General features: G+C 40.8%; 1 protein-coding gene and 2 long non-coding RNA genes across 4 annotated transcripts in view; 2 read left to right on the top strand and 1 right to left on the bottom strand.

The window, feature by feature from the left end:
- Positions 1–2,014, top strand: part of LOC121698803 — a 7,268-nt gene extending 5,254 nt beyond the window's left edge. The window contains exon 3 of the long non-coding RNA XR_006026869.1: positions 2,001–2,014. This is a non-coding gene — a long non-coding RNA (uncharacterized LOC121698803). The remainder of the gene's footprint in view (positions 1–2,000) is intronic.
- A 16,024-nt stretch (positions 2,015–18,038) lies between these two features.
- gpc6a (glypican 6a) overlaps positions 18,039–24,092 on the top strand; it is a 122,829-nt gene continuing 116,775 nt past the window's right edge. For both annotated transcript variants that reach the window (XM_042081315.1, XM_042081313.1), the window contains exon 1: positions 18,039–18,566. In XM_042081315.1, coding sequence (XP_041937249.1) covers positions 18,389–18,566 — 178 coding nt within the window. In that variant the 5' untranslated portion in view covers positions 18,039–18,388. The remainder of the gene's footprint in view (positions 18,567–24,092) is intronic.
- LOC121698856 lies at positions 21,076–23,307 on the bottom strand. The gene is made up of 3 exons (XR_006026885.1): positions 23,157–23,307; positions 21,904–21,966; positions 21,076–21,669 (listed from the first exon to the last, which is right to left on the bottom strand). It is a non-coding gene; the product is annotated as an uncharacterized LOC121698856 (long non-coding RNA).

Below are 24,092 nucleotides of genomic sequence, written 5' to 3'. Positions count from 1 at the left end.
CCGGACGTGCCATCACTCCGGTGGAGTTTTTCTCTGCTGCTCACTCTGACAGGACTGAGGAATCTGGAAAATCGAAAGGTGGCGGTGTTTGCATCATGACGAACAGCAAGTGGTGTGATCCTAGAAATGTCACCGTTCTCTCAAAGTCCTGCTCGCCTCATCTAGAACATCTAGACACAGTCTACATTCCTCCACAAGCCAACACAGATGCTGCGGTTTCAGAATTGCAAGAAGTGTTAAATAGACAACAACACACGCACCCTGAAGCTGCGCTTATTGTGGCCGGTGATTTCAATCAAGTACATCTGAACCGGTCCATGCCTGAATTTATTCAACACATTCACTTCCCTACACGTGGTGACAACACACTGGATCACTGCTACACACAGTTCAAGAACAGTACAAAGTCTCTACCAGCTTTCGGAAAATCAGATCATGCCGCTGTCTTCCTACTGCCTATGTACAAGCAGTCAGACGGACCCCCCAGTGACGAAGGAGGTCAAGTGCTGGACTGACCAATCGGAAGCCAGGCTACAGGACGCCCTTAGCAACGTTGACTGGGAGATGTTCAAGACGAACTCTGCTGACATCAATGAGTTTACGGAAGTATCATTGAGTTACATCAATATGCTAACTGATTCCATCATCCCAACTGTAAAGATCCGAAGGTTCCCTAACCAGAAGCCATGGGTGGATAGAGAAGTGAGAACGGCACCTTTCTGTGTCTCTGAGGTCGATGTGAGCAATGCCTTTAGGAGGGTTAATTGTAGAAAAGCTGCTGGACCGGATGGAATTTCTAACAGGGTTTTGAAATCCTGCGCTGCTCAGTTAGCTCCTGTGTTCACTTATATCTTTAACACATCATTGGCTCAAGAGACAGTTCCTACTTGCCTCAAGCAGTCTGTTATTGTTCCAGTACCGAAAAACAAAAGTCCATCATGTCTGAATGACTACCGCCCAGTAGCCCTGACGTCTACAGTGATGAAGTGTTTTGAGAAGCTTGTGAAAAACATTATCTGCTCATCCCTCCCTGCCTCCTTCGACCCCCTCCAATTTGCTTACAGAGCCAACAGGTCTACAGAGGATGCCATCTCAAACCTCATGCACACCACCTTAACTCACCTGGAGGAGGGGAATGGGAATTATGTGAGGATGCTGTTCATTGACTTTAGTTCAGCATTCAACACGATAGTACCTCTCACCTTGGTCACAAAGAGGAAGGCCTTAGGACTGAACACCACCCTGTGTCACTGGATATCGTGTCACTGTGTCACTGGATACCATCAGCACTGGTGCTCCCCAAGGCTGTGTTTTGAGTCCACTGCTGTACAACATCTACACACATGACTGCAAAGCCAACAGTAGTCATACCTCCATCATCAAGTTTGCAGATGACACAGTGATCTTGGGCCTGATTAGTAACAACAATGAACAGCTCTACTTGGATCAGGTTGATGAGTTGGCACAGTGGTGTCAATCTAACAGCTTGACACTGAATATCACTAAAACCAAGGAAATGGTAGTGGATTACAGAAGGCAGCAGCAGAACTACAGTTACACCCCACTAATGATCAGCAGGCAACCTGTAGAGAGGGTCACAAGTTTTAAATACCTTGGTGTCCACATTACTGAAGACTTAACATGGACTGTTAACACTCAATATGTTCTGAAGAAGTCCAGACAACGACTCTACTTCCTTCGTCAGCTAAGGAAATTCAAAGTTTCTACATCCATCATGAAGGCCTTCTACACTTCAGCGGTTGAGAGTGTTCTCTAACTGGTAGCATCATCACCTGATATGGGAACTCCACAGTTAGAGATTGTAGTACTCTGCAGAGAGTAGTGCGCTCAGCTGAACGTACTATAAGAACTCAACTCCCTGCTCTACAAGATATCTATTCCAGAAGAGTACTCCTAAGAGCCCAAAAGATTCTGAAGGACTCTTCTCATCCTAACAATGGATTATTCCTACCGCTGAAATCAAGAAGACGTCTATGTAGTCACAAAGCCAGAACTGAGAGACTCAGGAGAAGTTTTTATCCCCAGGCCATCCGAACTCTGAACTCACACTATACTGACTTTGCACACATTCACTCCTCAGCACTCTCAAACATTTCCCAACTCTGAACTCACACTATACTGACTTTGCACTCATTAAGCGCTTTCAGACATACGTGTAAGACCGGAGGTTCTGCCGATGATAAACGGTGGAGCCGTATATCTGAACGACATAACCGGTCATATGGAAGTCCGAATTCACCCGGTGTTTATACTACTCCCCCCCTAGTATTTCCTCCGGACATTATGTAAATGTGCTGTGTCTGAACGAGGAGTAGTAGAACATGCGGTTAAAATTCACACCTAGTGAGAGGGCGTGTTGGTGACGTTTCTTTCGTGCGTCCATGTGGTTAGATCTGACTTAAATGCCAGTGTTATGATGGAGTGGCATAGTGCTGTCCAGAAAATCTCCGACCTGGAAAGATGCAGACATCACGGAGCTACTGTCCATGAGGGCATACAACATTTTGATAGAACACCTGAAGGGAACGTTAGAGACACGTTAGCCTCCAACTGCATGGCAAGGACAAACGAATTCAGAAGACTGGATCATCATAAGCAGAAGGCGCTGAAAAGGCAGTAGCCTACAGCGACGTCGTTGACGACAATAACAGGAGTATTTAATAAATTGTTAGCCAACACGGTTTTCTGTTCATTGATAGCCTTCATGACCTGCTGAGCTCGCTGATATTTGTTGAGCATAAATATGCCTAGAGAAAATGAAAACGAAGAAAACCCAACTTTGTTCCAAGCTCCTTACGTAAATGCGACACATGGGGAGAGGATGCTTTTGGAAAAAATAAACCATGAAAAAACGAACAACTTCACTGTTATTAATGTTAGTATTTTGTTTGTTGCTTAAAAACGTTGTATGATCTTGAAGTCTTGAGTTAGCCTACTGAATTGGCTGGTAGCCTACCATAAAGTTTGTGCATGCTCTCTCTCTCTCCAACGCAAACCAGATTTGGGGTTCTATAGATAATTCTGGTACATAAAGTTGAAAACAGATAAATGTGTTTATTTGAAGCACACATACAAATACTGTAGGCTAGGTCAATTTCAAGTGCGCACTTACGTGACTAGCCTACTTCAAGTATTAGCCTATGCACAATAGATTTCTCTTCTTTAGCCTACATAATGCATAGGCTATATTCTGCGTCATAATGCATAGGCTATATTCTGCGTCATATCTCGCATCTTGTGAACTCTACAAGCCCCCACCCCTCACTCGACAACCACACGGAGATTCTGTAATGTGCGTGTATGTCGTTCACACATACGTCCATATAAGGTCAGTATTAGGTCCGCAGGTTAGCATCATATCTGAATCATCCGAAGGGTAGGACCTCCGTTTGACAAACCTCCTCATATACTCCGGAGGTTATATCTGAAAGCGCTTACTCACTCCTCAGCACTCATGACCCCCCCCCCCCCCACACACACACACACCTACATGACTTTTAGCACTTTTACATCCCTCTCCCTATGCTACAGACCTTTTATTTATTTTCTTATTTCATCACACGTCAAAACACACACACACACACACACACACACATACACATACACACACACACACACATATCTGACTTTCTCCAACTTTTGCACATCTCCATAGAACTTTTTATTTATTATTTTTGATTTCTCCTCCATCTATCTACCCATGTCCTTGATTGCCTAGCCTTTCTGCCCCCACCCCCCATCCCCAACGCACACACAAAAAAAACACACACACTTACATCATCACTGTCATCACCTCACATACATACAGCACACTGCTTGCTACAGTAAGCCTCCTCTACATACTTGCTGCACACTGCCCCCCCCCCCCCCTACATACACAGCACATTGTCTTCAGGATCTTCTCCAACACACATCCTCTACATACTTACAGCACACTGCCCTCACCTACCCCCACACACACTACACACACACACACACATCTTCACTGTCATCACTCACATACATCATACATACAGTACTCTGCTTGCAATAGTAAGTCCCTTCACCATACTTGCAGTACACTCCCCCCCCCCCCCCAATACACAGCACATTGTCTCATGAGGAAGCTTCTCCAACACACATATTGCACACTGCCCTCTCCCCACATACACAGCACACTATCCCATCTCCCCTGTCATCCCCCCAACACACACACCAAGACCCCTGGCAGTTGGGTTAGCCCCTTGAGCCGTGGATCTGCCCAAGGTTTCTTCCTTGGTAAGGGAGTTTTTCCTTGCCCCTGTTGCTCTTGGGTGCTCCTTGTTGGTGCCCCCCCCCCCCCAATCCCAATCCTCCCCCACCTTTCTTATGCAGCCCTTGCCACTTAATCTACTAAACCCCTTCTACTGCACTTTTTACCACCCCCCCCCCCCCCCCCATAAATGCACAAATAGGCTGACACCAGACATAATTTCACTGCATTTCTTACTTCCAGTAACTATACTGTATGCATGTGACAATAAACTTCCTTGTATCCTTGTATCCTTGTATGTGTTAATAATGCATTATGGATATCTATGTAAAAGTACTGTCATTTGAGGAAAGTGCAGTGGTCAAATAGTGGTTAAAACATAAATACATCCATGTAAAACTGTATAAAATTGCTAAAGCCAGTAATAAATTTCACATGGTAAATATCATGATGACAGCACGGCTGTCATCCAGAGACCCTTCGTTATCACTGTTCCCCTCCCACCCACCTAATCTCCCCTTTAAATGATGAATTATGAGCGTGCATCAGTCTATGCCAGCCGAGACACACGTGCTGACTGCCAAAGATAATCTGTACTGGTTTCTGCCCTTGCATAGAGAGCTGGCAGGAAAAATGAGACAGTCTTTTCTGGCCAGAAAACAGTGGGTGTGGACAGATTTTCATTTAACCTATTACAGAGGTACCTGTATGAATTGTTTTAACACTAACATAAAATGTACATGTAGGTAGTTTTATATCTAGACTCTAACAGAAAAATACTTCACTCAGAGATTTCTCAGCTCTGGCCTACATTCATCCTCATGCATATTGCTTCTGATATAGTATATCTTCCTTCTACTTATTCTTCACAATGAATGTTGACAAGTTGACATAAGTGACATCCACATGATAGATTGCCATCTTCAACTGACTTTGCAGTAGTGTATAAACTGGTGAAAACATACAAACTTTGATGAAATCCCTGACAGAGATGCTCGACCGCAAAGCACAGCGTTCAGTATACTTTCAGAAATAACTCTTTGAACGAAAACAAAGATAACACATACCCTGGCATGACAGATCTTAAACTGAAAGGATAAATTTACATGGGCAGTTCCCTTTTCATGTTCCACTGTCGTCATTACCTACGAGCAGGAACATACAATATGTGTGATTAAAGTAAGTTGACAAAAAAGGAACTGAAGAATCACGGAGAACCCTTGAGCAAAATCAAACGGAGCAAACCATTTGGCTCTCACACCTGACAACCTTTACCCCCCCCCCAATCTGGCCCAGCACAACCGCTTACATTCATAATTAAAACACATAAATAATTGTACAGACAGAAAGCATATTTTATGATGAATAATTCCAGTTTGGTTCTAAGACCGGTGCTTATAATATTCATATTGCAAAAGAATACAACATCAGTCTCCTCATTGAAGCTGTCATCTCAGAATGACTGTATAAATATTTCATTCTCCAGGCTCAGGGATTAAAGCTGTAGCTTTTACTTGTCAGTGCTGGTGTCACAATGTCAACCCGCATGATCTCCGAACCGGAATTGCACGGAAAGACTCCTAGCATCTATAGTAGACACGTAATGTAGTGGTAATATAGTGACTGTTTTTGGAACTAGCTCTGACGTCACTGTGCTTTTTTTTTTTTTGCTTGGTGTGCTTTTCATCAGACTTGTGTGAATGTGTGACTTTTGTGTTATATTATGCATCTGTAGTGGCAAGTGGCCATGCAACTATTCTGTATCTGTATTCGTTTCAGCCTGCTTGGTGTAATAATGATGTGTATCTTTAGTGCCCTATTCATATACTTTTTTCAAAGGTTTTGCATCCACACTAAAACACCGAGATTTTTTTTATTTATATCATGGCAACCACACATCATCTGAAACTCTGCGTTTTCACTGTACACACTGCAATGCAAACCAGGAGTTTTCAAATGTATGCAGCTCAGAGAGTTTCTTGCAGATAAGACTTACAGTTCACTTACAGTAAACACCCTGTCTTACCAGAGAAAGCTTGCTCAATTATGAGCAAATCAAGATACATTTACAAATTACTCTCATTAGTAATTTACTAGGTTTCTTATTCCTAATTTTTCTTTTTGATGTCAAGCAATAGGCCAGTAAAAACATTTTCAGCACATCTAACCATTATTCACAAATAAAGTAAATCGTTAGTTGTGTTTATGAATCCAAAATTATTACCAGAAATGATGCCTAACAAAAGTAAATAAAAAAAAACTGTTTACCAATGAGGTGCAAGGTCCAACAGAGATTTGTGAAAAGCACACAAACATGTGGCTCTGAATTCAGAAGCACGGCTCTCGCCCACCAACTAAGGAAATGTACAAATGAACAAATTATACTTTCAAATCAACAACTGGGGATTTGAGCAATTATCCAGTTTTGCGTGTCTCGAACTTGTGCCCATCAATTGCACACAAGCACTATGCCAAAAGCTTCAGTGTCGAGCAGGCTTGACCTTTTCCAGGTGACGTGCAAGAATGATTAAAAAGTGGGCATACTGTGATGTAACATTTAGTCAACGTGGGCTTTATTGATCTAACCATCCTCTACAGGAAATGGAAGCCAATAACGCATCGGGCCAAGATGAATATCGCCGTCTGGTCCATTTGTCTCAATGCAGCCTGCGTACTCACACTCGCACGAGGCTCCACTTCTAAACTATGATTAGCCTCTGCTGACCCAAGGCATCAGGACGGCTTCCGAATATTAAGTCTGCGTTCAAGAATTCTCCCTTCGTTTGGGTGTTCGAGTCAGGACAACATCCACACCGAGATAATTCTTTCAGAGCAACTTAATCAAAGCACTATGTTGTGTAACTGGAGGCGGTAATATGGATGTAATGTGCAGGGCCCTTATAGTCGAATTACTGTCACTCTAAAATGCCTTGTTTTGCAATGCATCTAGCCAATAATATGCTATCATGTTTATTTCCCATGATGTTTTTTCTTGTGTGCTTGTGTGTGCGATAGAGAGAAAGAGAGAGAGATAGTATGGGAGAGAAAGAGAGAGAGAGAGAGAGAGAGAGAGAGAGAGTCTGCATGTTTCTTATTCCGTACAATGCACAGCAGGGGCACGTGAAATATTCATGAACATCACTGATTAATTGGCTCATCCATATAGGTAATAATTACGTGTCATCAACTACACATATTTACATTTATTATTTGCTATGATGCACCTAATAAAGCACTGGAAAATACAACAGGAGACAGGGTGCATGCAATCAGTGCATACAAACAACCTGTCCATGGAAACTGACACCATTACCTTCTCATCTGAATCCATATGTAAACTGGCATGTAATCCCTGTGTACACAGAGTCTCATCATAGTGGGCAGGACATCAGAGGATGGGAATATTGACACATGTCCAGCACATGTGATTTCCTCCTGATCCTCAGGTTCATATCGAATAGGGGTGTCAACAAAGATACGGCCACCCTGAAGGTCTTTTGTCACAAAGCACATTAAAGAAAACTGTGTTCCTCTGTATCTCAGATCTGGCACAAGATTATCAGAAATCAGATCACACATGGTGAGATGCACTGGTCACGCCTGTAAAATCAAGTGGCGAATGCACACAAGGGCCTGGAATATCTCAGAGGAATAGACCCCAGTGTGATCTGGCTGATTAATTGAAAGCGAAACCATCTTCCTCGGGTCACAGAATAGAAGTCAGCACTTCATTTTTATCAGATGCTAATGGTATTCATATCTAATATGGGAAGGTTAGGTATTAATTACACAACATGTGACATTTAGGATATTCTATATTCCTGTCTGCAGTCATTTACAGGAAGGATTCAGTCTTCTTCCCTCACTAGCTTTTGTCTTCTGCTCCTTTCTGTTCCAGATGCTCAGTCTCCCTCTGAGACCGAGGACTTCAGTATTTGTATAATACCGGTATGCATCATGCATTGACATAAACACTTATCTCGCTCCAGAGATTTGTGCTGTCCCCGGTGACAGCCATTCGCACACACTCTTAATCATTCTTCTGCAAATCAATTTAATCTCGAAACAATGCATTTCTGTGTACCCGCCAGACGCTTGGCTGCCGACACATTGAGCGATGACTCTGGTTGAAAAGAGAGCATGAGCGCGCACACGAGAGAGAGGAAGAAAGAGAAAGAAAGAGAGAGAGAGAGAGAGAGAGACAGAGAGAGAAGAGAGGGGAGGGAGGGGTGCAGAGGGAGGGAGAGAGGCAAAGTAGTGTAAATGTATTCTGTCTCCTTGCTCCCCCTGGGTTGATTGCTCATTGGATGAAGCCCTCCAGACCACACTGGAAGCCTGCCCTGCTCCTCGGGGCTCAATGTGACATTCCAGGAGGGAGTCGATGGATTGCCTTCAAGACAAATCTGCCTAGTGGGCACGGCCACCTCTGACAATATTGATTTTGGAGGAGCCCGACGAGCTCAGCTGTCTTTGGAAACACTTTTCATATTTAATTGCACCTTCCAGCAGGAACCAGAGGGGATTTGGTACATTGCCGCAGGTGTATTTCACAGATGAAAAACAGTGGAGGATGTGATCAAATGTATGGCTTAATACTTCATTTGGCATAGAGAGTCTATAAATGGGCCACTGATAGTGACAAAGCGGTGGCTTCCCCCCTGGTAGATTATAAAATATCTCTTTGCTTTACGCAAACTGAACTTTGTAAAACTGTAAAAATTCGGTAACACTTTACTTGATGGGTGAGTTCATAACACATTCATAGCAGCTGTCATAAACTGCACAAAGCATCCATGACTGTTTCATGAGACATGACTCAACATTCATACTGTACCAAGCCTTTTATGAATGTGGAAGACAAAACGATGACGAAACAGATGAAACAGAACTTGTCAAAATAAAAGTCCAACAATCGCAAAGCAGCATTGCCGTTTTTCTCTCCAGCCTTTGTAAATATTTCATGAATATCTTATGAAGTCTACATCGAATGTCACTTTACTATACAAGTTGTGAAGTATTCATAATCACTGAATTTAACACTGGGAGGTAAACTAGCCTACATTCAGCTGACCCGTATTTGTGTAACCTGGAACGGTTGGACATAAAGTATCTATCTATCTATCTATCTATCTATCTATTCCCAGTAGCCAAAGAAGAAAAAATCATCTGCAAAGGTATCATAAAACAAATACATTTTTATGAAACAAAAATTATTTGCTTGACCATGTTCTGTCTTTTTGGCACTGGAGTAGCCCATTGACTCAGATGTGACGTGATCAGGTAAGAGGTTCGGAACAAAAACGGCAATGCTGCTTTGCAATTGTTGGACTTTTATTTTGACACATTTTTGTCGTTCTGTCTTCCACATTCATGAAAGGTTTGGTATGAATGAAACAGTCATGAATGCTTTATGTGCAGTTTATGACAGCTGCTATGAATGTGTTATGAACTCACCCGTCAAGTAAAATGTTACCAAAAATTCTAACCAATGTTTTTAACCACATTTCACTTTTTTTTTTCTAGTGCTGATCATTTAGGATTCAACAGAATAATAAATGAATTATTCATTTAAGACATCCAACATAATTTAAACCATCAGAATATATGTAGTAAGCAATTATTTACCTATTATTATGCATCTACTGTATTTATCTGATAACTAATGATTTTTTAGTCCTTACCTTTCACTACACAGACCGGACCCTAATTATTTTCTGACATTTCAATACCCTTTAATGTGAAGAGGTTGAATGCCGATGCTGTTGCCTGGAGATATAGTAAAATGCTCACTACTGGGTCAGTGTGTCCACAATGATGTCCTGCCTCTATCATCAGTAGACCCAATTTGACTTTTCAATGTGTGCACAGACTATCACTATAATAATGGTCTACAAGGGATACCATGATAGAATGAGATAACATCATATTTTCATATTCCTAACAGGACATATTTTCTCTTTTATCAGCCATGTCAAATATATCAGAACGATGCCAACCAGTTTGTGAAATGAAACTGTGTAAGCTGTGTAGTGTTAACTGCGTGGATCAACCCAGCATCCACAATATCCACAAACAGATCTAAGCAGATCTATGAGATCTTCTAGATGACATAATTTGTGAACATTACATTGAAATGGTGTGTGCCCAATATTCATCAGTTGCTTGCTGGACTGTTTAGTGACTGTTCTCTACTTAACATTTGTGCTTTTGTCCTGTCCAGTTTATTCAGGTAGTGTTTGTTGTCATTGAATGGTGCTGACAGTTATCCTTACTTAGAATATTTAGTATAACTTACTGATTGTCTTTTGTTGAGACTTCTTCCCTAAAATGAGTTGTCATTTAATTTTGAGGTGGAAAAGTAAACATGCTCATTTAAATCAAGTAAACTAAATTTGAATTGCTGAAGTTTGTGTAATAAGGCCATGAATTATGGGTAAATGCTATTTTCTTGTTTCTAATGTTTATTTTTGACGTGTGCAAGGTAGAACATCTGATGAGCAAAAAGACTGTTTAGGTGATTTTCAGAGTATGGTCAAGATTATTATTAAGGAGAAGCCCAATCTGAAAATATAAGAGATTTTAGAGCTATTGGACGTTTACAATCTGGGTTCAATGTGAAATTGATTACTTTTAACAATTAACATTGACCTGCCCACTTGAAGTGGTCACAAAGTTGGGCACTCAATGCTTACTTGCTTTATGTGTATGTATACAGTATACGTATATCCACTTGAGATGGATTTTTATCTGCAAAAGAAATTACCCTTATAAGACTTCTACAAATAGACATAAGGGATGTTATATTTCAACTGTTAGCTGTAAAGATGGAATGTATATTTGTATTCACAATGCACAACACTTCACAGCAAAACAATACAAATCTGCATCTGTCTCTGCTACATTGAGACTTGTGCTACCCTCAGGATTAGGGTGTTTTGGATAGTCATCTACTTGATGGTATGATGCATCAACATAAATTACACAATAACAGTATATATGGTCTTTAGTGTCACTGTCACGGTAACACTTTATTTTAATGTGTCTCTGTTACAGTGTACCAACCTAATTAGGTACAGTGGTACAACCTGTGTAACAACATGTACTATCAGGTACTATCAGGTACACTTAATAGGTTTATTCCACTGTATTAAAGAGTAACAAGGTTGTAGCAGCACAGCTGTTACATGTACACTGAAGACAATGAGGCCTTGACTGGAGCTAAGAATGGTTTGTATATCAAATCTATCATGACCAGATTTACCCCATCCAGCAGGTCTCAGGTCAGCTCTTTGCCTCTGATGAAAATTTAGGCAAATTGGCAAAGTTTTGTAAAAGCACTCAGTATTACAATGTACCAACTATATGTAGGTACCCACAAATACATAATGCAAGTACAATGATAGTACCTGATAGTACATGTTGTTACACAGGTTGTACCACTGTACCTAATTAGGTAGGTACACTGTAACAGTGACACATTAAAATAAAGTGTTACGGCGGATTATTATCTTGACGAAAAGTTTATTCCTACTCTCAAATTGTTCCATGCGCTTCTCTTTTATTAAACAATGCGCCCAGGGGTGTGGCAATTAATGACCTACGGTGTGGTCTGGCCCATTATCTAAAAATCACTATCTTACACCCTCTTAAAAGCATTACACCACTGACAAGAAATGCCTGGTCTAAAGCGAAAAGCGCATATGAAGCACAGCTGAACGCAACTCCTCTGCAGGATAAATGTCCTTAGGTTTTTTTATTCAGCCATTCAAACATTATTGGGGTAAGTGTTGCTTTTTTCAGGCTATGTTTTCGATGGTAACCCATTGTCAGTCAATAGTGAAAGTAATTAACTGTGTATAACTGTTTTGTCATTGACGACATGACGGTGAAGTTAGTTTCACTTTGCACTCACTTTGTTCAAATAATAGACGAGTGCAGATGCGTGCAGCTACTAGGTTTTAGTAAAGTCTGCTTTATTGTCAATTTCTTCACATGTCAAGACATACAAAGAGATCGAAATTGCGTTTCCTACTATCCCACGGTGGAGACAAGACATATTTTACCAATTAGGTCCACAGACAAACATAACATTCAAGTAAACAATATAAAAAGTAAAAATAAGAAGGCACATACAATGAAGAAATAAGAGCAGCAACATTTGGTAGAAATTGTGCAATTGTGCATACAGTAGACAGTCAATATAATAGTGCAAAAGTCAGGCCAATAAATGGCTGAGGTAGTTTTGTTTGACCTAAGTATGCAAGTGGCATAGTGGTGCAAGTTATGTAAGAGCAGCAGAAGTGTGTTCAGAAGTGTTCAGGACAACAGGACAACAACAACAAGTTGCAAGTGTGCAAGTGTACAAGTGGAGTAGTGCAAGTGGAGTAGTGCAAGGCAGCTATTGTGGGTCTAAAAGTCCAGGATGTTATGTAGCTGAGGGTGGAGGGGGGAGAGGGGGGAGAGAGTTCAGGATCCTAACAGCCTGGTGTATGAAGCTGTTGGTGAGTCTGGTGGTGCGGGAGCGCAGGCTTCAGTACCTCTTCCCAGAGGGCAGTAGATCAAACAAATTGTGAGCGGGGTGACTTGCATCACTCACAATTGTGGTCGCCTTGCGGGTGAGGTGGGAGGTGTAAATGTCCTTCAGGGAGGGGAGTGAAGCACCAATAATCCTTCCAGCTGTGTTCACTATGCGCTGCAGGGCTTTCCTGTTGTATTCAGTGCAGCTTCCGCCCCACACAGCGATACAGCTGGAGAGGATGCTCTCAATGGTGCCTCGGTAGAATGTGGTCATGATGGCTGGTGGAGCACTTGCTCGCCTGAGTTTCCGCAGGAAGTAAAGCATGGTTTAGTGGAATACCTGTTCCATACGGTCTCACGTGCAAACAGATTCCTTCAAATGCGCCGCTGACTATCAAAATACCAATGCGCTTGAAGTTGTGCTGCTTGCTGTTCATTGGTTTAAATGATGTTACGCCCAAAATACACCTGTGACTGATTAAGAAACATAAGAGCTGGCTTTTTGCGCCAAGCGCCCGGTGTTTGATAACAAAACCACCCCAAATGTGGACTGGACACACCCCTAAATGTATTTAAGCTATTCACCAGTGACCATGTGTTTTAGATCGTCAAAATAGGACCAATAATCTCGGTAAGGATTCATATGTGATCTCTTTAAAAATATGTGGTCCGGGGCTGTTCAGGGAAATGTGTTGTGGGAAATGTCATATTAGTTACTGAACTTAGTTAAGTGACAGACTTTCTGAGTGCTTTGTACTAAGACAATAGTGCACTACACATACAGTACGCAAGTAAGCAAGTTTGTTTGCACAACTTGCGATTCATATTTTAGATTAGTCTGTAATTTCAAGGAAATCGGTTTGCATGCTTTTTAAAAGTAAGGTTAATTTATTAAAATTTACATTGTAAAGGCTTCATGGGAAAAACAGCATTTTAACTGAGGAGAACAATCAGCATATTGGGTTCAAAAGACCATCCTCAGATTTCAGCACCATCATGCCTCTCTTCTCACTCTGACCCTATACTCTCACACTTATCTCATCCCCATCGTACTAAGAAATTAGTTATTTTGTAATAAACATGGCACAATAAATCACATGGTGTTTTCAAAATTCACTCTCTTGAAATTCTCCTTTGGCCATATATTTGTATGGACGTCACCTAAATGATTAAGAGTACCCCCAGTCATTTCTTGCAGGTTTACAATAATTGCATATATTTATCTTTAAAGCCCATGCATTATGAATGCCTCTTGAATAATGCATGTGTCATCAGTCAGAGAGTTTTAATGTGGGTAAAGTAACCTTTTTCTCCGTTGTTCACATAGATATATCACCTCCACCCTTAAGTGATCATGCATGCAATGAGGTTTCTTAGATTCATTGTCTTTTCCTGGTAATAATTCACAGGCTGAAAGCAGAATCATCAACACCACAGGTTTGAGTGAGGATGCATTGCAACCCCATGTAATCACTGCAAATCATATAATGATGACCATACCTGAAATGTGAAATGAACTGGATAATGTCTTATTGAGACTAGATAAGGTGCAGGAAACTATGAAACTAACTTGCTAGTTTGCTGTTAGTTTCTTGGGTGTTATAGCCACTATCACTGTTTCTCATATCTCTGCAAATGTTTATGCACACAGTTTGTTTACAGTTTCTGGGAGGAGAGGATGGGTTTGTGTACATCCCATATAGAAATTATGCATGAGGTTATGAACTCATGTAAACACTGTTTCAGGCAATTATATAATAACTGCACTTCAAAGTATATGATATTAAACTTTTCTCTGTCCCTTGCCTTCCCTTCCTTTTATCTCTGTTCCTACAGTGTTTCAAAGACATCATTAGTCAACTTTCACAGCTTTGGCCTTTTGGGATTTGGAGTTTGAGTGCACTAAGACCATTTATATGCACCATTAGTGTCACAACAACTCTAGCCAATGCATTTGACTGTGTTTGATGGCACAAAGAGCTTGTTTTTCACATCCTTGAGGTATTATCCAAAGTCCTTGGGTCTTTTGATAACTACTAATTGATGATTCTGTGATGCTAGATAGGACTAAGTAAGCGCAAAGTTATTCAAATAATGCTGCTGTCACGGAAATAATCTTTGCAACATTCCCTCAGTAGTCAAAAAAGTTCACTCTGTTGAACAAATACATATTGCTTTGTTCCTGGTTTCCACTGTCAGGTCATAGAGGAGAGAACAAACAGTGTTGGTAACTAGGGGTAACTAGGGGTGTGGTACAAAATTGTCCGGCTCCTGAAGCCTTTTGAACCTCTGTGGTGTAAATCTCTGAGTTTCAGGGCCTCTGTTCATGGATGGGGCTAAAGAATTAGTGGGCTCAGGCACACCTGCTATACTCCAGTTCTTAGCCATTTTAAACCATGTGTTCAAAGAAACCATGCAGTCTCTCTCTCTCTCTCTCTCTTTCTCTCCACAAAGTTATAACTGTATCATTGTATTAGTATTATTGATGATTATTGATGTTGGATAAGGCTGAGCAGCCCACTAGTAGTGGTGATATATGAAAGGCATTCACACTTGTCTGATGTGACTGCATGGAGGTTTCACAGAAGTAGTATGCAGTCACAAGCATTATCTCCCTAGAATCCTCTGCCCAGTAGAATTTATTAGCAGAGGATCTGAACCTGGACAGGATGACTCCAGGAGTTAATGAGTGAGAGTTGTTTGAAAAAACGTTGTTGTTGTTGGAAAAAAACAGGTCTGCTTTCTTGGGGATGTGTGTGGAGGAAGCTGACGAACTCAATTACCTGGCCCATCGCTGAAAGAAAAGAAGTGCTTGTGGATAACAAAGAAGGTGTGAGATGTGGGTGTCAGGGATATTTTCAGATGCATGAGATTTATCACAGAGGAGGAGAGGAGACCGCATGCGTGCTCCATTAAGCTGGCTCTCCAATGGCTCCAGCTTGCCTTCACATTCGCCACAGGATGCCCCTGGAGAGGATGTGTGTGAGGTGTGAGTGTCTGTGTGTGTGTGTGTGTGTGTGTGTGTGTGTGTGTGTGTATGCGTGTGTGTGTGTGTGTGTGTATGCGTGTGTGTGTGTGTGTGTGTGTGTGTGTGCGTGTGTGTGTGTGTGTGTGTGTGTGTTGAGTTATTGAGTCACGTGTTGCAGAGACTACAGGCAAGATGGACATGGTACTTCCTCCTCTCTGAGTCACAGAGAAAGCCACTGACCCCACCGTTTCTGTGGCGAGAAACCACAGTGTAATCAATCTAGAGACCGGGCGGCGCAGGCTGGCTGCTCTCCTCGACGACAGGGCACTTGGAAAACGTGCACCTCGCTGCACACTGCGTTGGGCTACATGGACTGTACCCACAAGGACACACCCAGCTGGTGCATTTGGGAATGGGAGTGTATAAAGGCATCAGGGGAACAGTTTGGGCTGAAGAACATGGGAGGGAGCGCCATGATGCATACCGTAATTTTTACTATTAGCCGAGGTTTATACATTGATTTTGCAAAACTTCTTCAGGTAATACACGGAGGCAGTTAATATGGTTTTGTTTTTTTATAACTTGCATAAAACATTGTCCTGCGGTTTATACAAAATGTATAAGAAATGACTGTATGAGAAGAACTATGCCTGATACATTATGAGAAGAGCATGCAATTATATTCTTTCAGTGTTCTATATTAAATTGTAACATACGTTAAGCATTTTGTATTTGATTTGTATTTGAATGAAACGCCCGTCAAGATAAAAAAAAAAAGACCATACAGGTGTGATGTATTGTCATAGGATTTGATTTTTTAATTACAGTCATTGAAGAAAATTTAATTTAATATGAGTGACAAATGAATGTACTGTAAATTATTTGATTGGGAACTTTTATTTTCCAGCATGTTACTAGTTGTACCCTGCATTCTTTTCTAAACATGACCTCCAACACCCGAAAGCTCTCTCTCTCTCTCTCTCTCTCTCTCTCTCTCTCTCTCTCTCTCTCTCTCTCTCTCACACACACACACACACACACACACACACACACACACACACAAGTGCAAGTCCCATTGAGTAACAACTTATTGGGGCAAAGGCAGCTCTGATTCAGATGACAGGCATTCAAGACTCTATTGATAAGTGTTTCAAATAACGTTGAGCAGCTGTCCTTGCCATGGTATAGAACATACATAGTACATATGTGCCACTGTCACATTATGAATTTAATACCTGAGAGGTCACACTATTAGATGTTCTGTTTTTTTTGTATGCCTTTGTTCAATGAAACATGTTTGTCCAACATTTGGTGACTAAATTACTTTAATAGTTGAAAATGGTCTTTTTGCACTGCATTTTTTTCTCTTACAGTTTTCTCTAACTCTTACATGTTTCTTAGAAAATGTTGATTCTGCCCAAATGCAGGAGAAGATCTTCTGATTCTGACTTCTGCTGTTTATATGCAACCTAAGCTACCCATCTTGACCCAAACAGATGTCCCCAAAGATGCAAATGTAAACTCATCATTAATTAACATGCCATCATATACCCCACTGTCATGTAAAATGAGAATGAAATGCCCGAATCAAATAGTGACTTCAAGTGGAAGAAACGGTATGGCATGTTTTTCCAGTCATCTTCCAGTCACATCATGCTATTACATGTCATTGCATCTGTGTAGAATCTTGAGCAATTTGAAGATGAACTTTTGAACTGCACTTGAATCTACTGCGTCCATGGTCTGCGGATGTGGATCCATAGGGCTGTGGTTTGGAAAGCCTAATCCTGGTAGTAAATTAGCAAGTCTTTAATTCAATTCAGAGTTAAGGGTTGCGAGAGAGGAATTTGTGATTGAGGTTATCCGGAGGGTGGCGATGGATGTGCGTTAAACTTGACATCTCAGGTGATGTTGGCTAAGATAGACTATCAGTTCATACATTTGCTGCACAAGTCTTACAGCTCAGTGATAGCTGTTACTGTCATTTCACCAATGACCAGTCTTCACGAGGGATCATTTGAATTGTGTTATTACAGCCTAAACAGCAGTCGCCTAAAGCCTGCATGTGAAAATATCAAGTGTGAATCAGCACATAATTTCCCATTGGTCTCAAGCGGAACAGTCTTGTGTTTACCTCGGTTATTGTGGCGGATTTACATGAGCCTACACGTCTCGCCTCCTCTCCTTATGTGTCAAGATAAACATAACCCACAGCTTCATGCGTAATCGCGGTCGTGAGGACCAGTGTAATCCAGTCCGTGTTTTGCTGAGCGCTCTCTCACTCACTTTGTGACTGGGTTATGGGTTGAGTGTGTGAGTCTCTCTTCTCAGGATTTCTAGTTTCCCCTCGTAGATAGAAATACAGAGGACCAGTGTATGAGAGAGAAGTTGACTGAACAGCGCACAGGCTGTCGCTCTACACACCGGATTCCGGGGGCACTGCTTCTCGGACTAAAAGCGTGCTTGTTCTGTCGGGCGTACAGGGGGAAAGCCGTCTGCTATGAGGTGGATGCAAAGCAAAGTGTGATTTTTGATTTATAAACATTTCTCAACCTGCAGCGGGAAGAGAGTGGAAATCACGGAGCACCGCACTCTCACTTTCCGCGGATTGCAACGTGAAATAGCGGATATCTTTTGCTCCGCGCATTTGCATGGATTTACCACATAGGTGTGCGATGTTCAGACTACAGATTGTCTTTTGCACTTTGTCGGTGCTACTGTCACTTTCATTTGGTGGAGATGTTAAATCGCGGAGCTGCAATGATGTTCGGCAAGCCTACACCGCCAAAGGCTTTAGTCTCGCCAGTGTTCCTCACCAGGAAATATCAGGTAAGGTATTAGGAGCAGAAGTAACATCTTTCGTGCTTCCCATATTCACCACGTTGTGCCATCAGCTGTCTTTCTCAAAATGTAATTGGGAACTGTTATTGTAAGCAAAGCCTATGGTGAATGAGCTGAAAGAGTAATAATTGTAGGATACACAATAATGGTAATGTCATGTAATGTTGGCAGATAGTTTCTAGTAGCTGCCAACTGTGAAACGGAGCTGTGACATTTGATAGATGTACCCTACGTTTTCTCAGTGTGACAGAGAGTTTGATGCCAATACATTCATGATGCCAAAATGTTAATCTTTAAAAAGGTAAGCGTTTTACAGTTTTGTGGAGAATCTGACACCATAGACTATAGCTATAAAATTATGATTAATTCAGTGTTTTCTTACAGAGTGTTGATGACAAGCAGTGGTCGAAAAGTTCTTTGATGGTTACAGGCTATGTGTAACTCACTTCTGTGGCGTCACACTCAACAAAAGTTAACTTTTCATAGTTTATTATCTAGCCTCACAGGAAGAAGTTTTCGGATTATTTTTCAGATAATAATAAGACTAATCAGTGTCTTTGTTTAGCAAAAACAATTAATGTGTGTTTTTTTTCTTCCGTCCTTGTGAAAGGTAGAAAAGGTTGTTACTCAATGTCCCCTCAACAAATATCTTCTCGCTACATTACTTAAAACAGGCTATATTAATATACATAGCATTACTACATTACGATAATATATATATTTTTTTAAAAACAACAGCAAACAAACAGACAAACAAACAAAAAAAAAACATTTACAGACTACACAACTTTAATTCTGTTGTCTCCAAGCATATTTATATTGAATAAATTCCCCAATCTTCAGTAGGATTTCACAGTCACAGCTTATTGTAATCAAACAATGTTGACCTCCATATCACATGGATCTCACTGGATCAAGCGGCCAAAATTGTCTGAAAAAAATGCCAACTCCAGTTTAGGGTGCTGCAGCCTACCTGATATACACGCACAACATGCCAGTAGGGGGCTCTAATCGCACAGTAGGGAAGATGTCTGCTTAGCGTGGAATGTATAAACTCCTCAAGGCTATAGCTTAGCTTTAATTCATGCTCTTTGGCATAGCTCAGATAGGGTTTTCATTTATCTGTTGTGTAGTTATCACATTTATGGTTTAACCAGGAAAGCTGATTAAGTGTCTAGCCCAGAATGTTTCATTGGGGAGGGGAGCAAGTAAAGGCACACTATAGGGCCAAGATAATCCTTTCATATTGCATCTCACAAATATAATAGAGTGAAAGGCCAATTAGCAGTCAATTAGATTTGCTCTAAGCCAACATACTGTTCTGGGGGGTCATATAAAAACAGCAACTCTGAAGTTTAGAGTACAGGGTAAATCTTTGTGAGAAGGCAGGTGTGTGTGTGTGTGTATGTGTGTGCACGCGTGTGTGCGTGTGTGTGCAGTCGTGCTTAGTCATGCATGCATGTGTGGTGTACGAGTGTATGCGTGTATTTTTGGGTCTGTTGGTGTCTATGTGCATGTGTATGTGTGTTCTCATCAAAGCTTTGTTGTAATCCAGTGCTACAGTGGGCTGCTATAACTGTGAAGTACGCTGTGTGATTGGAATAGGACCCTTATGGGGCACTTGTCACCGACCCCAGACAGAACACAGCACTCAACATGCTAGCCATTTGTACATGCCAGACTAATGGCATGGTCCATTTAGCATTCCCATGGCATTTCATACAGTGTTTTCTCATGTTTTCTGTCACACATGTTGTATGTTGTTTTTGCCCATGTTACTTCAGGCCAATGGATTGGCGTTGTGGATGAAAAAAAAAAGGGAAAAGAGCAGGCAAAGTATGTCATAGGCCACATTTTTAAGCAAGCTTGTTTGCCAGTTACTGTGGCTGTCCCAGAGGAATTGCAACTCGGTAGTCTCACAGTACACAGCAAATTGGACAGTGTAAATGATACTCTGTAGGAGTACATTTTACACCCGTTTCGGTGTATATATGGGTCCAAGTGTCCAGTGTTCTCCCAACACTGGACACCAGAGTTAAAATATGAACACTATCACAGAGTTACATTTCTAACACCACAAGTGTTCAAATGCACTCTTTCAGAGACATCATTTGACACTACTTTTAGTAACTTCAACACCTGTAATAGTAACTCCTGCAACACTGAAATAATAAAATGAAAACTCTGATTCAGTGTCCTTTCAGCACCTGATAAGGTAAAATGTACCACTTTAAAAATAATATTTATCCCCAAAATATAAAGAAATACAGATTTTGAGATTACCACTTAGTCTTATGCAGAAATTATGCAACACTTAGGTTTGTACGCTTACCAAAATAACATTTAACGCCTATGACTACAAAGCAATATTAACTCATTTAGAAATTATTTTACACCAATAGATTTAGACAACAACTCACGGTTTAACATATTTAATTAAAAAAACCTGTCAAGACAGTGTCAAAAAAGTATTACAATGTTTGGATAAACTCCACAATCTAGTTTGAAACAATACAGCTGACATTCATAAAAAGCAATATACTAAAGGCATTACATTTGTTCCTCATTGTTACAATTCATGAATGGATTTAAATAATCATGTCTAAACATCAGGAAGTTCTGGCAAAATATAAAAACATGTATACTTACTGGACTGGCGTAATTATGTGATTGTCTACAGTGCTCTGGGGTAGTGTATCCACATCTCAACACCTTCCGTGGCCAAAAGACGACATGTGAATACATCGTGCCAATCATGTGATGTGTTGTGAATACACGGTACCAATCATGTGTTGTGATCTCGCCGCTGGAGCGAGGCCGGTGTTGTGAAGCCTTGCACACGCGCAGTTCTGCCCGAAATAGATGCCCGATAAGGGCCCAAAATGCGTTGCAATATGGCCGCAGAGTGGAGGGACTTGCCTAAAGGACTTTGGTGTATCATAAAGTGGTGTTTGGGAATCAAGAGTCCAACATGGGTGTCTTGGTGAGGTTCTTGGATCCTTTGATGATTTCTGGGTTCAGAAAAATTCCCCACTTCCATAAATTGAGAGGAAATATCTTCTCCAAACAGTAGCTGGAAGTCCTGCAGCACCTACAATCAGACAAAACAAGAGTTAAGTCAAAACAAGGTCATTTGAAATAATAATACAGTGATCAAATGTTTTATACATCACTTAATAGTTTAAAATGTTCTAATACGTCTACATTTACTGGCTGCTGTCAAAAATGCATTGTTTTACCTCTTGTAATTCCTGATTCTTTGACAGGAAAAAAGAAAAAGGTATCAAATTTTAATTGTAGATATTCATATAATTTAGGACCTTACTTGCTCCAGAAATCCTGATTAGAAAAGTCCATCATCCAGCTTCATCCAGTCCACCACTTCTTTCTTGATATCATAAAAAAAAAGGAGACGTTAACACATTTAAAAAAGAAACTTTCATGCAAACGGCAAGTTAAAACATGACCAGCGGTTATATTCACTTGTATTGACAACACGAACGTCAAATTAACTTAGTGATGGTGGGGGTGAACGCTTTTACTTTTAACTGAAGTTTGTTGGCTTTGATATAAGATTGACGGTGAGCAAACTAACGTTATGCTAGCGTGCTAGCTGATACCTTAAGTTAAAATAACCTGGAAACTTCACAGTAGGCTAGCTTCGTTAACCCAGTCTCAAAAGTGTACAAAGTCTACAAAAAAGTGAAACATGACAAATGCTTATATTCACCAGTATTTGACGGCACAAACGTCAAATTAATTCAATCATGGCGAGCGAATCCCAACATTTATCAGAGAAAGTATTTGGTCAGATTTGACATGGCGTGCTAAAATTTGGTAGTGCGCTAACATTAAAGTTAACTTAGGCTACCATTAGTGCTAAGCTAGTTCTTACGTTAGTAACGTTAACGCGGGAATTCCACCTCGTGAACCCAGTATCGTAACAACCCCAATTATCACCACTTTTGTTCAGAAATTCTAAAACAACGATGTTTTTTAACACTTCAAAATAACATTTGCTAAATTAACCTGACATTTTTCAGTAGCCATAGGTGTGTAGATTTGAACAAAATCTGGTTTGTTTGTTAACGGGAGCATTTACTGCCTGAAATATCCGATTTTGTTTACCATGCTCGGAGTTATAGTGCTGGCCTGATGGGTCGCCTATTTACACCGTTTCAACGGCACATGAACGGTTAGACCGAGAATTCTCGTCGTGAAATTAAAATTCCACTGGAGCTCCAAGCGGTTGTGTACACGCAGCCTTACAACACTGTCTACAGCTCTTTGAGTCACGGTAAAATGTCATTTTTGGTACATAGCTAATTTAGATACACCTATGGTGTGGGTGGTTGCGTTTCTTTAGGAGTCTGCTGTCTTGGTTTGTATAGAAATTGATATTAAGTGACACATACATGCAAGACGGTGGAAATACTGGACCGACGGTAATAGGGGGAGTTCCGATAAATCCTTAGCACAAACGTTAAGTTTAAAAATGCATGACAGGAATGTTAAAAGAAAGTTACAAATGCTGGGCAAAGAAAACTCTTCAGACAAACATATTGCATTTCACCTTACCTTTCTTTCGCCGAAGTCAGGCAGCCATTGTTCTCAGGCGACTTCACTTATCCAGACAGAGACGTCCGACGACGTAATGACGTAATATGCAAGCTCTAAGGACTCAATCAGATTATAGACACCCTGGGAGTTTGTGCAGTAAAAATAAACTCTGGACCAACACTGGCAAAATAATGGACACCGCTAAAACTATATAAAACACACCGACAAGTGTACAAAATCCTCAATATAATCCACAGTGTGAAAAAATATACTCTTTAACCTCATACTCTGGGAAAATAACACTTTGGCATTTGCTGTGTAGATTATTGCTTCTTCATTTAAACTTTTTTTCAATAATTTTTCCCCTTGTGTTCAGTAATTAAAATTAAAACACTCAAATCTTAATCTGTAATTTCTTGTGTCTTGAGGTTAATGTCTTCTAATATACTTCATACACAATGTAAGTATGCATTAATTGGTGCCCATACATGGCTTTGGTATGTATTGGCATGACTCATAAGCAAAACAAACTGTAATGACTTTTCAAGAGTTTTACTGTGTGAAGTGTTTGTTATATTCATCTTAAAGTTCACCGCCCACGTAGGACTGTCTTAGTCACCCACTCACCTTACCACTCACGAAAGATAGTTTGACAGACGCAACCAGGGACGGATCATGGGTTGTGCCAAGTGTGCACGTGCACAGGGGCCCTCAGCCAATGGGGGCAATTTTTTTTTTTTTTTTAAATTGCCATGAATTTAGGCTAGATTATGCCCGGTGCTTCTGTCTGTTAATTTGCGGCACAACTGAATGGTGTTATGGAACCGCGGACCGAAAGAAAAATAAACAAAATGTTCTCTTGATCAATAAATACCTCTTAATTCATAAAATATAGAGGCATAACATTAGGTGGAAGTGGTAGGCTATGAGTGCTCATTCAATGTGTATGCGTGT

Source organism: Alosa sapidissima, chromosome 23, assembly GCF_018492685.1.
Source record: "Alosa sapidissima isolate fAloSap1 chromosome 23, fAloSap1.pri, whole genome shotgun sequence".
Taxonomy (NCBI): domain Eukaryota; kingdom Metazoa; phylum Chordata; class Actinopteri; order Clupeiformes; family Clupeidae; genus Alosa; species Alosa sapidissima.
Note: the sequence above shows the minus strand (reverse complement) of the source record. Positions and strands in the feature narration are given on the sequence as shown.